Source organism: Musca domestica, unplaced genomic scaffold (genome assembly GCF_030504385.1).
Source record: "Musca domestica strain aabys unplaced genomic scaffold, Musca_domestica.polishedcontigs.V.1.1 138, whole genome shotgun sequence".
Classification (NCBI taxonomy): Eukaryota; Metazoa; Arthropoda; class Insecta; order Diptera; family Muscidae; genus Musca; species Musca domestica.
Window position 1 is genome coordinate 297,276 of NW_026712189.1, and position 13,981 is coordinate 311,256.

The window sequence follows — 13,981 nt, forward strand, 5'->3', positions numbered from 1 at the left end:
GCCCATTTTTAATACCAAAAGTCCTGCAGACATAGTACACATTTGAGTAAAATTTTATCAACCTACTTCATTTCGTTCGGAAGCTAGAGTGATTTCCACAGACGGACAGACGGACGGACATTGATAAATCGTCTTAGAATTTTAAGCTAATCAAGAATATATATACTTTCTTGGGTCTGACATGAGTATTTCGAGGAGTTACAAACGGAATGACAAAATTAATATACCCTCCATAGTATGGCGGAGGGTATAAAAAGGGCAAATAAGTGCCATAAAATTTATTTCGAAAATCTCGTAAATCCCATGGTCATCTGTCACATAGTTCACTGGTGCACTGGTGTTGTTGGTGTTGGCAAACATACAACAAACGGTCAGACATACCAACCGACAGACAGAGAGAGAGAGACGAATGGTCAACAAAATTGGTAATTCTATCCAAAGTTGGCAGGGTTAGATATCTCTTGGCTTAGAGCTAGTGTGGTTAAAAGGATTGCTTAGAAGAAAGGAGGTGAGTAAAGAAATGGAAGGGAAATGGGAACTGAAATGAATGCAAAAAAAAATGGAAAAATATGGAATCTTACCCCCTTTGAAATAAATCCACATTGAAGAATTTATATAATTCCACAGAAAATTCAATTGTTGCTTGTAAATCACCCATTACGCTTCAAAGAATCGAGAATTGCCAGGCAACTGTGAAGAATTATGGACAATCGTTGGCCGAAGAGAGATGGAGAGAGTGACGGAGTGAGAATGTTGAGTTCTGCTAAAAAGATGCTGAGTTTATTGTTGATGTTGTGGGTTGTGGGTTGTGATGCTGGCACAATGGACAAGTATTATTGTGCTTGATGTTGTTGCTGTTGTTGGGTTTTCACTTTTTCAACTGCTCTGTGCCATTGTCACAGAGGGCACCACCATCATCGTCATCATCGTTTTTTTTGTTGTTGCTGCTGCTGATGCCATTATAATTGTCATGTTGATGATGATGATGATGATGCAGATCGTCCTCATTGTCGTTTTTATGATGTCGTCAAACCAAACAATCCAACTGAACCGGTAACTAAATAAACATTCAGTCATCCGCAACTATAGTTGTCGTCGTCGTTACCATTTCAGATGGTTATGAACAATTGGGGGGAGGATGAGGCGTGCGTATCTGCCAAGTCCTATGGTTAAATGCTTTGGTGTGGTATATAATGTCTGATTTTTGATCTCTGCCAAGCTCTCTGTCTCGATTCATATGTGAGCATACAAACACACATTGTTGTTGTTACTGCTGTTGTTGTAGAGCATGGTTAAAGGTTGGTTCATTGCAAGGATATGTTGTTGGCTACACATTCATACAGACATATCGACACTGTGTCTATACACACACACATACACAACAATTTTCAACACAACCAGACCGTTCAGATTACTAACCAGGTTTGCAGTTGTCGTTGTAGTTGGGGCCCAGAAAGAAAAAAAAAAAACAACGAACACTGAAGAGTACTTCAGTCAAAACTGTTTACGTTTGTACTTAACATTATATAACGACATAATGACATCTAATGGCAAGACATGTATGAACCGTACAGATTCATATGTACAGATGTTGGAGAGCTGAATTTTATTGTGGCAAACCTTTTGGGTGGCTTGTAACGCGGGGGGAGAGAGTGAGAGGACTTCTAGTGCCAGATGATTTTTTGCTCTCACTCTCTGAGGGTCACTTGTTTTCACTTAGCCAGCTGTGGTTCAACTACTTGTTCCAGCCTCGTTTCCCTTTGGCTTAAGTACGACCTCTATTTGCTACAGTCAGTCAGTCAGCAAATAATCGCAACAAATCTAATGTTTACCATTTGACATTGCACATAGATGTTCGTCTTTGATGGTTTTGCTGCGCCGTGGAAATGGAATCAAATAGTGTTCAGGATTTCTGTCACACGGTTTTGTTTTTTCCTCACATTTCTATGAAGGATTCCCTTGGGATATGAAACATCCTGTCATATGAAAGTATCTTCGTGTTTGTGGGCAAATATGCTAGATGATGTTGTCGCAGCTGGTTGTTTGCTTTGCTGGAAAATTAAATATTTTTTAACGCTGCTGTTTTTTGGATGCCTTCGATTTTTTCCTTCAACTCTTTCGGTGTAGCATCGTCTGTGGGTTTTATCCAAGGATCTGTTAAAGTTTCTTAAAAACGACAATCACAAGTTTTTGTTGACTTTCTATAAGAAAAAGAGATAGAAAAGGAAGGGGAATTAATAAGAGTGAAGAGTGCTGTTTGATTTTAAGATAAGATTTAATGTTTCAATATATTCAGGTAGGAGGAGGACTTTTAGGCTCATATAAATGTATGCATCATAAACAAGTTAAAAAGCTGTAATTTTGGCCGGGCCGAAATTTGAATACCCTCCACCATTTCGAACGAATTTGGCAAAATTTCCAAAAAAAAAAAAAGAAAAAATTCGTTAAAAATCTGTTTAAATCTTAACACGTAAAAAACATTAAGTTCGGCCGGGCCAAACTGTTAATACCCTCCACCTTAGGGTAAAAGAAACATTAGAAGAAATGTTTCGCCACACGAACTAGGACCCATTATGACCCACAAATACCAATTTTTAGACAAATCAGTGAAAAAATGTGGCAAAAACCATCAAAATACGGAATATCGGGAGGTACCGTTATATGGGGGCTATACCAAAACGTAGACCTATAATTACAATGTTTCGCCACACGAACTAGGACTCATTATGATCCACAAATACCAATTTTTAGACAAATCCGTGAAAAAATGTTGCAAAAATCATCAAATTACCGAATATCGGGAGGTACCGTTATATGGGGGCTATACCAAATCATGGACCCATACATGCAATGTTTCGCCACCGGAGCTGGAAACCATTATGACCCACAAATACCAATTTTTAGTCAAATCCGTGAAAAAAATGTGGCAAAAATACCGAATATCGGGAGGTACAGTTATATGGGGGCTATACCAAATCATGGTCCCATACATACAATGTTTCGCCACCGGAGCTGGAACCCATTATGACCAACAAATACCAATTTTCAGACAAATCCGTGAAAAAATGTGGCAAAAAACAACTAAAATACCGAATATCGGGAGGTACCTTTATATGGGGGCTATACCACAACGTGGACCTATACATACAATGTTTTGCCACACGCTCAGGGACCCATTATGACCTACAAATACCAATTTCAAGACAAATCCGTGAAAAAATGTGGCAAAAAACAACTAAAATACCGAATATCGGGAGGTACCGTTATATGGGGACTATACCAGAACGTGGACCGATATATCTAATTTTCAATACCAATCATCCTAGACACAATGCAAATAGCTCTGCTAAATTTTGGCGCTCTACGTCAAATAATGTGGGCTGTATCGTGATTTCAACAGACAGACGGACAGACAGAAAGACAGACGGACATCGTTAAATCGACTTAGAATTTTATGTTGATTTGAATATATATACTTTATGGGGACTAAGACGAATATTTAAGGATGTTACAAACGGAATGACAAAGTTAATATACCCTCCTTTCCAAGGTGGTGTGTATAAAAATACGGAATGTAGTCATTATCATCAATCATCAAAATACCGAATATAGGGAGGTACTTTTATATGGGTGCTATACGAAGACGTGGACCTGCACAGACAATTTTCTTTCTTAGGTTGTAGTATCCATTACGAACTTCAAATAACAAATTTGAAACAATTCCGGTAAATAATGTCGCTAAAATCATCAAAATACCGAATATCGGAGGTACTTTTATGTGGGTGCTATATGAAGACGTGAACCGGCACAGACAATTTTCTGTCTTAGGTTGTAGTATCCATTACGAACTTCAAATACTAAATTTGAAACAATTCCGGTGGATAATGCCGCTAAAATCATCAAAATACCGAATATTGGGAGGTATCATTATATGGGTGCTATACTAGTATGTGGACCTGCACAGACAACTTTCTGCCATAGGCTATTCCGAACTTTAAATACCAAATTTGAAACAATTCCGGTGAATAATATCGCTAAAATACCGAATATCGGGAGGTACTGTTATATGGGGGCTATACGAAGACGTGGACCTGCACAGACAATTTTCTATCATAGGTTCTATCCAGTGAATAATGTCGCTAAAATCATCAAAATACCGAATATCGTGGCCCATTATCAATATCAAAAGTCCTGCAGGCATAATATACTTTTGAGTTAAATTTTATCAACCGACATCGTTTAGTTCGGAAGCTAGTGTACGGACGGACATCGCTAAAACGACAAAGAATTTTCAAAAATATACTTTGTGGGGTCTAAAATGTATGTTTCGAGGTGTTACAAACGGAATGGCAAACTTAATATACCCTCCATAATATGGTGGAGGGTATAAAAGGCTTAACACAAACTGTTGGAACGAATCCTAAATTTTAAGGTGGACTTTTCGCAGAAGAAGTAGTGGGCACCTGTTAGTAAGCATCTGAAATCGAGTTATTATTCGAAGCGTATAAGTAACGGCGTTCTTCATACGCCATGGTGACTTCAGTAGGAACCTAAAAATTGCTGTGATTTCGACATGGAAAATTCATGCGACTCCAATTTAAATAATTAAAAAAAGTTAATAATTTAACCCATATTTCTGTATTGTTTAATTCAAATTAATTAGGTTAATTAAAATGCTATGTAAAAACTCCTCCCTGATAATAGAATACCATTAAATAGCAAAAACATTTCCAGTTGCAACAATAACCACTTCTAATTTCCCAAGTGGCCAGACACTTGACCACATAAACCCATTTCATTTGATGGCAAAGCTACGTTAGCTCTCCTTACAAGAGCATGATATCCCCCTCCGCATCAATTTTGCTCCCAGGAATTACCCTTTTCGGGGGAATAATTTATGGCCCGTTGTAAAATATTCCAGCGAGCAATTTATGGGGCGCTCATTAAAAATCAACAAACACCGCTCGGTAATCTCGGCCAAAAACTAAACAAACAATGTTCGATAAATTGATTAAGTTTTAATGAGATGCACTTGCAAAAAAGAGAGAAGAAAAAAAAAACAACAACAACACCAACAACAACGTATGCACGAAGGAGGGAAAGTATTAATGGAAATGTGCACAGGTATGGTGGCATAATTGCGGATACGAGTGGCAAACAAGGGAAACGGCAAGAATTCTCTAAAGTTTGCATACTTTGGTCTGTTTTTTATTTTATTTTGTGTGTTTCGTTTTCTGGAACGAGACACACTTTTTGTTGGGGTTATGGGGTCAATCGGAAAAATTGCGAAGCCCGAAAGGAAAACGTAAGCGGATGTTCGATAACAAAGGCAATGACTAGGGTATCAGCCGTGAGATTTGGATCAGCCCTGAATTGAAAGTAAAATGAGTTAAGCCGTAGACACTGCATGGAGAGGGAACCGCCACACATCGTCTACACTGTTGTTGTTGGGGTTCGTGTTTTGTTTTGTTGCTTATTAGTTGTTCAGGGGAAAGAAGCGAAAGCTTTTTTTACGCCCTACGTCATATGTCTACAGAGTGCATATATCCTTTAATACAGCCAAAATGTGCCGAAATATGCCTGCCTGTGCATACAATAACTCTCAGGAATAGTCAAAGACACCGATAGTAACCTCAATATCCAATGTCGGGATTCAAGCGGAAAATTTAGTATAATTTAGTACTTTTCGTACAATCATAGTATACACTCCCCTCATTTTCTTACACCTATATACGAACAGTAGATATAGATTTTCAGATCAATCCTAATATCCATTCCCAAATTTGTTGCCATACTTTTCGTACAAAGCGCAAAACCACGTCCTTTGCTTCACCCTAGACACCAACAGTGACCTTGGCACCAAATTTCAGAATTCCATCTCCATCTTCTACTTTTCGTACGTTCATAGTTGGTACCATTTAGTACTTTTCGAACAATCGTAGCATACACTCCCAAATCCACCCACCTCCTTTTCTTACAATCATATGCGAACAGTTCAGATTTTCAGCTCAATCCTAAGACCCAATCCCACGTGTTTTCTCATACTTTTGGTACAAAATCCAAAACCAGATCCTTTTCTCTACACTAGACACCAACAGTGACCTTGACACCAAATTTCAGAATTACATCTCCATCTTCCAATTTTCGAACATTCATAGTACGCATTTCCACAACCGGCTTCTTTTCTTAACTACAGACACCAACAATGAAACCCATGAGAGGATTTTTAGCTCTATCCCTGCATCCAATATCAAATTTAGCACTTTTCGAATAACACATCTAGACACCAAAAGTGACCTTGGTACAAAATTTCATAATTCGATTTCCATCTACCACTTTTCGTACGTTCATAGCACGCATTTCCTTAACCGGCTTCTTTTCTCAACTACAGACACCAACAATGACACCCATGACAGGATTTTAGCTCTATCCCTGCATCCAATATCAAATTTAGTACTTTTCGAACAATTATAGTCCTCATATCCAATCCAATAACTCAATTTTACAACATATAGCACTTTTCGTACAATTATAGTGCACATTTCTAAAACCACCGCCATATCTCAACCTCAGATATCAACAGTGACCTTAATATAAAATTTCAGGTTTTCAGCTTTGTAATTTCCGAATTTAGTACAATTGAAGTACCAACTCTTTCTCTCACCTACAGACACCAACAGTGACATCCACATCAGAAGTTTTGCTCTATTCCTTAATCCGGGATGAAATTTAGTACCAACAATTTAAAAAGCAGTAAGTTCGGCCGGGCCGAACTTTGAATACCTTCCATCATTTGGAACGAATTTGGAAATAAAATCCTGAAAAAATGTTGGTAAAATTTTAAAGATACGGAATATTGCCATTATATTGGTGCCTATACGACGTGGACCCACACAGGCATTATTTGTCATGAGTCATTACCAAACTCAAATTCGGAACTTGAAATAAACGCGAATAATGTAGCTAAAATAATCAAAGTATAGAATATGGGGAGGTACCGTTATATCGGAGCTGTGCGAAGACCTGAACCTGAACCTGTAGACAATTTTTTGTCATATTCTGTAGCATCCATTACGAACTTCAAATACGACATTTCAAACAACTTCGGTGAGTATTGTACCTAAACTCGCCAAAATACCGAATATAGGGAGGTACTGGTATATGGGGCCTATACGAAGACCTGGACCTGCATAGACAATTTTCTGTCACAGACTGGAGTTTCCATTACGAACTCTAAATGCTTAATTTGAAAAAAATTTGGTGAATTAAGACGATGAAATCACCAAATATTGAATATAGGGAGGTACCGTTATATGGGGGCTATACGAAGGCGTGGACGTGGAAGACGTGGACCTGAACAGACAATTTTATGTCTTAGGCTGTAGTATCCATTGCGAACTTCAAATACCAAATTTTGAACAATTCCGATTAATAATGTCGCTAAAATCATCAAAATACCAAATATCGGGAGGTACAGTTATATGGGGGCTATACGAAGACGTGGACCTGCACAGACAATTTTCTGTCTTAGGCTGTAGTATCTATTTCGAACCTCAAATACTAAATTTGAAACTATTCCGGTGAATAATGTCGCTAAAATCATCGAAATACCGAATATCGGTAGGTACCGTTATATGGGGGCTATACGAAGACGTGGACCTGCGCAGACAATTTTCTATCTCAGGCTGTAGTATCCATTTCGAACTTCAAATACCAAATTTGAAGCAATTCCGGTGAATAATGTCGCTAAAATCATCAAAATACCGAATATCGGGAGGTACCGTTATATGGGGGCTATATGAAAACGTGGACCTACATGGCCCATTTACGAACTTAACCTGCCTACTGTAAAAATAAACCTGTGTGCAAAATTTTAGCCTTGTATCTCAATTCGTTCGAAAGATAGCGTGATTACAACAGACAGACAGACGGACATCGCTAAATCGACTTAGAATTTTACGCTGATCACGAATATATATACTTTGTTGTGTCTGACATTAGTATTTCGAGGAGTTACAAACGGAATGACAAAGTTAATATACCCTCCATAGTATGGTGGAGGGTATAAAAACCACAGTCATATCTCAATTCCAAATACCAACAGATATCTCAATATCAAATTTCGGGATTTCAGCTCTATCCCTTAACCCAATACCTAATTTAGTACAATTTAGAACAATTATAGTACACATATTCCAAAATCACCTTCATATTTTAACCAGAGATACCAAGAGTGACAACCATATCAAATTTCAGGATTTCAGATCTATTCCTTAACCAAATACCCAATTTAGTACCACTCAGTACTATTCGAGCAAAATGTAGTAAATATTTCCAAAACTAGCTTCATATCTTAACCACAGACACAAACATCCATATCAAATTTCAGGATTTCAGTTTCATTCCTTCTCCCAATACCAAATGTAGTACCATTTAGTACTTTTCGTACAATTATAGTACACATTTTCAAAACCACCTCCATATCCCAATTGCAGATCTCAACAGAGATATCAATATCAAATTTGAGGATTCCATCCCTATCCCTATCCCTTCACCCAATACCATATCTAGTACCATTTAGTACTTTTCGTACAAATATAGTACACATTTCCCAACCACCGCCAAATCTCACACCCAGATACCATCAGTAATCTAAATATCAAATTGCTAAATTTTATCTCTATTCCTTCTTACCCACTGCGAAATAGGGTATCATTCAGTACTTTTCGTACAATTGTAGTACACATTTTCGAAACCACCTTCATATGTCCAGGCTATACATAAACAAGCACTATGACCCAATTCAGTCAAGAAACTAAATCTTGACATTAAATGTACCCTCGTTGGGGTACACCTTTAGACTAGATCTAATGGGCGTGACTAGATCGACTCCAAATGTCCTAAAAACGATTTCGTTCAAAGAAATCTAGGGTCTAAAACTATTCTTCCAAGTTATGTATCCACCCTGTAACTCTATACGGCAAATATCATTTTAGCCCTAAAAATCCACACAAAGAATTCCTTCCTTCGTACAATTGTAGTACACATTTTCGAAACCACCTTCATATTTCCAGGCTATACATAATCACCCAATTCAATATTCACCCAATGCCAAGTTGTACCAAAAATAGTACTATTTAGTACTTTTCGTGTACTTATAGTACACATTTCCTAAATCACATCTTTATCACAAACCTACCACCAACGGGGACCCCAATACAAAATTTCAAAATTCCAGCTTCATCTTTTCACCCTAAACCCAACTGTTCCAAATTTGGACAATATTGGTCATTCCCTCGGAACCAACTCCATAGAGGTTCAACAATTCGAATAATCATCACAAAAGTCAAAACATATTTAAATAATCGTACATTGGCTGGGGGTATACATCTGTCGGCAAAATCGACTGGTACTTTTTAATAGCACTGTTCGACACAGAATCAAATGCTGAGGGTATACATCAGTCAGAACACCGCATGAATCGTTTTTAACTTGTTTTATCATTATTTGTTAATCGGCTATACTTCCCCACACCCTCGAAAGCCCCGACAAAGCAAAATGACGAAATGAGGTCACACAAAAAAGGAAATTACTGTCACGTAATTCTAGCCAGCAAACAAAGAAGCAAAAAAAAAATGAACACAAATAAAAACATGAAATACTACAACAAAAAAAAAAAAAAAAGAAAAAAAACGCGCACCTACAACAATCGAAACAATGAACAGAACTTTTAATCGCCAACAAATCAAAGGAAGAAACTTTCATCTCTTTGTGGCTTTCCTTTCGAATAGTTTGGGGGGTTTCTTCACAGAGAAGTTTTTGTTTTTAACGATGACGTTGACTATTTTCATTACTACAAGCTCAGTGTGTAACTCATACAGATGCAAAGAAATCAGATATGTGTAATACATACAAACCTACCCAACACTATTTAACATTCTCAGGGTTTTTTTCTTTTGCCTCACCCATTTCTTTTAAATGGGTTCCTACTTGTCCCCATTGTCAAGAAACTGGCGCCGCCGGCAATGGTGGCCTCCCAACGTGGGGAGAGAAAGAGAATGGTTGCTCTCCGTTATTTTTTTGTTGTGTTTCTTTTCATTCAGTTGTAACATTTGTAGTTTTCTAGTTGTTGTTGTAGTCACAGGTCATTACAGAACACAACAAAAACAACAACTATTGTAGGCTGGCTGATTTTGTTTTCACTTTCTTTTTCTGGTTTTCTGTTGTTGTTCCTTGCCATTCACTGGTGTTTTTTTTTTTGTTGGTTTGCCTTTTTTCAGGTTGTTCGTAGTTGTTGACACCATAAAACACATTGGCTTGTGAGAGAGCGAGAGAGCGAGAGAGAGAGAGGAGGAGGAGAGTAGTGAACAGCAACTTTTACAACTCCAACCTTTCCGTTTTCGTTCATGTTTCTTCTTCTTCTTCTACCTCCCCGTCTGATTGTACGAGAACAAACATGTTGTTGGAAATGAAGAAAAATTACCAGAATTAAATAGTTAAGCTCTCCGAGTGTGTGTGTGTGTTTGTTTGTCTTCGTGTAAGAGAGCAAGTTAATGTTGTGGCTTCGCTACACATACACATGTATGAATGTGTGAAATTTAACACAGTATGCATTTGAAACTTTTCGTTTGTTTTTGTGTGAACATGAGTGATGTTTCTGGCAAAGGTGTTGAAAAATATGAAAAAATCGTGTAGTTGTGGCAAGACTAAAAGTTTGTAGTTGGTTAAAAGACTGCTCGAAGGCATGGCACATGGGAGCGTATGAGAAATGTTGTTGGTGACATTACTTATCCGCTGGGTATGCACTCGAAGTGCATGTGGAAAATGCAGTAATGCATGTAAATGTGTAAGTGTACATCCTTGTAATTATTGTCTTTCAATCTATATACGCCTAGTTAAATCTCTTCCAGAACCAGTAAAAAAAAAAAAAAAAATCTTGACATAAGATGTATCCTCTTTGGGGGGAAACCTTTAGACTAGATCTAATGGGCGTGACTAGATCGACTCCAAATGTCCTAAAACCGATTTCGTTCAAGGAAATATAGGGTCTTAACTGTTCTACCAAATTATATATACACTCTGTAACCCTTTGCGGCAAATGTATTCCATGTAAAGGGGACGAATTATGTACATCGAATTATTTTTATATCCTCCACCTTACATAGCATCGAGGGTATATTAAGTTCGTCATTCCGTTTGTAACTCATCGAAATAATAATTTTATTTTTGATCGGCGTAAAATTTGTACACACACTAGAGTCAAAACGAGTAAAGATAGGAAGCTAAAATGTCACAGATCAGTCTTTTGTCTGCAGGCAGGTCAAGTTCGAATATGGGCTATAACGGTACCCCCGATATTTGGTATTTTTACCATTGTAGCTATTTTTTTCAATGAAATTGTCTGAAAATCCACACAAGGAATTATTTCTGATTACTTTACCCCCTGGAAGAGTATTGTCTATATTGGTCGACGATATCGTATATACCTCATATAGCGGAATCTCCCTGTATACAATATTTTAATGATTTTAGCTAATTTCAATGGGATTGTCTGCAAGTCCATACTTTCTGAGCACTTTCCCTCCGAGAAGAAAAAAGTCTTTATAGGTTCATGATATCGTATATCCCCCATATAACTGCACACCCCCCCATATTCGCCATTTTGACGATTTTAAGGACTTTATTCACCGGATGTTTCAAATTATTTATTATTCGTAATGGGAACTACAGTCTATGACAGAAAATTGTCTATGCAGGTTCATGTCTTTGTATAGGCCCCATATATCAGTACCTCCCTATATTTGGTATTTTGACGAATTTGGGTACAATATTCATCGAAATTGATTGAAATTTCGTGTTTGAAGTTTCTAATATGAACTACTGACTATGACAAAAAATTGTCTAAGCAGGTCCAGGTCTTCGTATAGCGTCGACATAACGATAACTCTTTTTATTCGGTATATTGATGATTATAGCTACATTATTCACCGGATTTTTTCAAGTTTTGTATTTGAATATTGTAATGGCTTATGACAAAAGTTTCCTATGCAGGTCCACGTCTTCATGTAGACCCCAATATAACGGCTATTTTTGGTATTTTTAAGACTTTAACAAAAAATTTAAAGCATTTATTTTTTTTATTTGAAAATTGCAAGGTTTGTTCTAAATGGAGGAGGTTATTCAAAGTTCGACACAGCCAAACTTATTGATTCTTTACTTGTTCTTATGCCTTACACCACATAGTAGTAAGGGTATTATGTCTTTGAGCATTTGTTTGTAAACGGGGGAAGAATCATAGAATCACTTTCGGAGTCGGTTTATGCATGCCAGTCCGTCTGTCCGTCCGTCCATATATTCTTGTAAACAAAATGCAGGTCACATTTATTATCCGATTGAGATGAAATTTTTCAAACAATATTTGTTTGGCCCAAGGACGAACCCTGTTGAAGTTGGTGGTAATCGGATCAGATTTAGATATAGCTCTCATATACATTCAACCGATTTCGGGATAATTGAGCACCAAATGACCAATATGAGTCAAAATGACTAAATTTTAGCATATCCAACCCAATTCAAGTACATCAAATTTTGTGAAATTCGGTTCAGATATAGCTATAGCTATTACATATATGTTTCATCCCTCAAATGCGTAATAAGCACTTCGCAACAACGATATTTAGTACCAGATATCAGATACAGCCCAGAAATACCTTTGCCAAATTTTACCAAGGTCGCTTCAGATTTGGATATAGCTCCCATATATATCTTCAAGCGATTTCAGGTTAATTGTGCACCAAATGGCCAATATCTGACAAAAAGTTCTGAATTTTGTTAAATTCGACCAATTCAGTCTAGAAGCAAGTACATCAAATTTGGAGAAAATTGTTTCAGATATAGCTAAAGCTCACATAAATATGTTTCATCCGATTTGGTGTTTAAGTCCCTCACATATCTATATCCTTAATCCGATTTCAAGTTTATTGGGCAAATAATGGCTAATATCAGCCCAAATTAATTTCGGGACGTACGTTTCCGTTTTGTGGAACTCGGCTCCGATATATATTTTTATACCCTACACCACAAGGTGGTCAGGGTATTATGTCTTTGTGCATTTGTTTGTAACAGGCAGAAGGAAACGAGATAGACCCATAGTTCCTTTTGATGATCTGCATAGAATCACATTCTGAGTCGATTTATGCATGTCCGTCCGTCTGTCCGTCCGTCTGTCCATGTATTTTTGTAAACAAAGTACAGTTCGCATTTATTGCCCTATCCAGATGAAATTTTGCGAAAATCATTTGTTTGGCCCAAGGACAAACCCTATTGAAATTGGAGATAATCGGTCAAAATTTAGATATAGCTCCCATATATATCTTCGTCCGATTTGCCTTTTATTGTGCACCAAACGTGTAATATCAGTCCGAATAGTATGGAATTTTGCACGTACGATCAGATTGGATCTCAAAATAAGTATGCCAAATTTCATCGAAATCGGCTCAGATATAGCTATAGCTCCCATATATATTGTTCATCCGATTTGTTATTTTTGTCCTCCGCAGCCGTAATATGCACACTGTAACAACAATATTTGGTGAAATTTATCAAATACAGCTCAGAAATACATTTGCTAAATTTTATCGAGATCGGTTCAGATTTGGATATAGCTCCCATATATAACTTCGTCCGATTTACCATTTATTGTGCACCAAACGTCTAATATTTGTCCAAATGGGATGGAATTTGGCACTTACGACCGAATTGAGTCTAGAAGCTAGTATGTCATATTTGGTGAAGATCGGTTCAGATATAGCTATAGCTCCAATATATACTGTTCATCCGATTTGTCATATTTGTTACCCACAGCCGTAATATGCACTCCGTAACAACGATATTCAGGGAAATATATGAAATACAGCTCAGAAATATCTTTGCCAAATTTTATCGAGATCGGTTCCGATTTGGATATAGCTCCCATATATAT

At 37.3% G+C, this 13,981-nt stretch overlaps 1 protein-coding gene across 1 annotated transcript in view; it reads right to left on the reverse strand.

Moving 5' to 3' along the window:
* The window catches only part of LOC101890545 (uncharacterized), a 189,712-nt gene that overhangs the window by 107,581 nt on the left and 68,150 nt on the right, over nt 1-13,981 (reverse strand). Inside the window, exon 2 of the mRNA XM_059118946.1 lies at nt 582-2,201. Within this exon, the coding sequence (XP_058974929.1) occupies nt 582-658 (77 nt within the window). The 5' untranslated portion in view covers nt 659-2,201. The remainder of the gene's footprint in view (nt 1-581; nt 2,202-13,981) is intronic.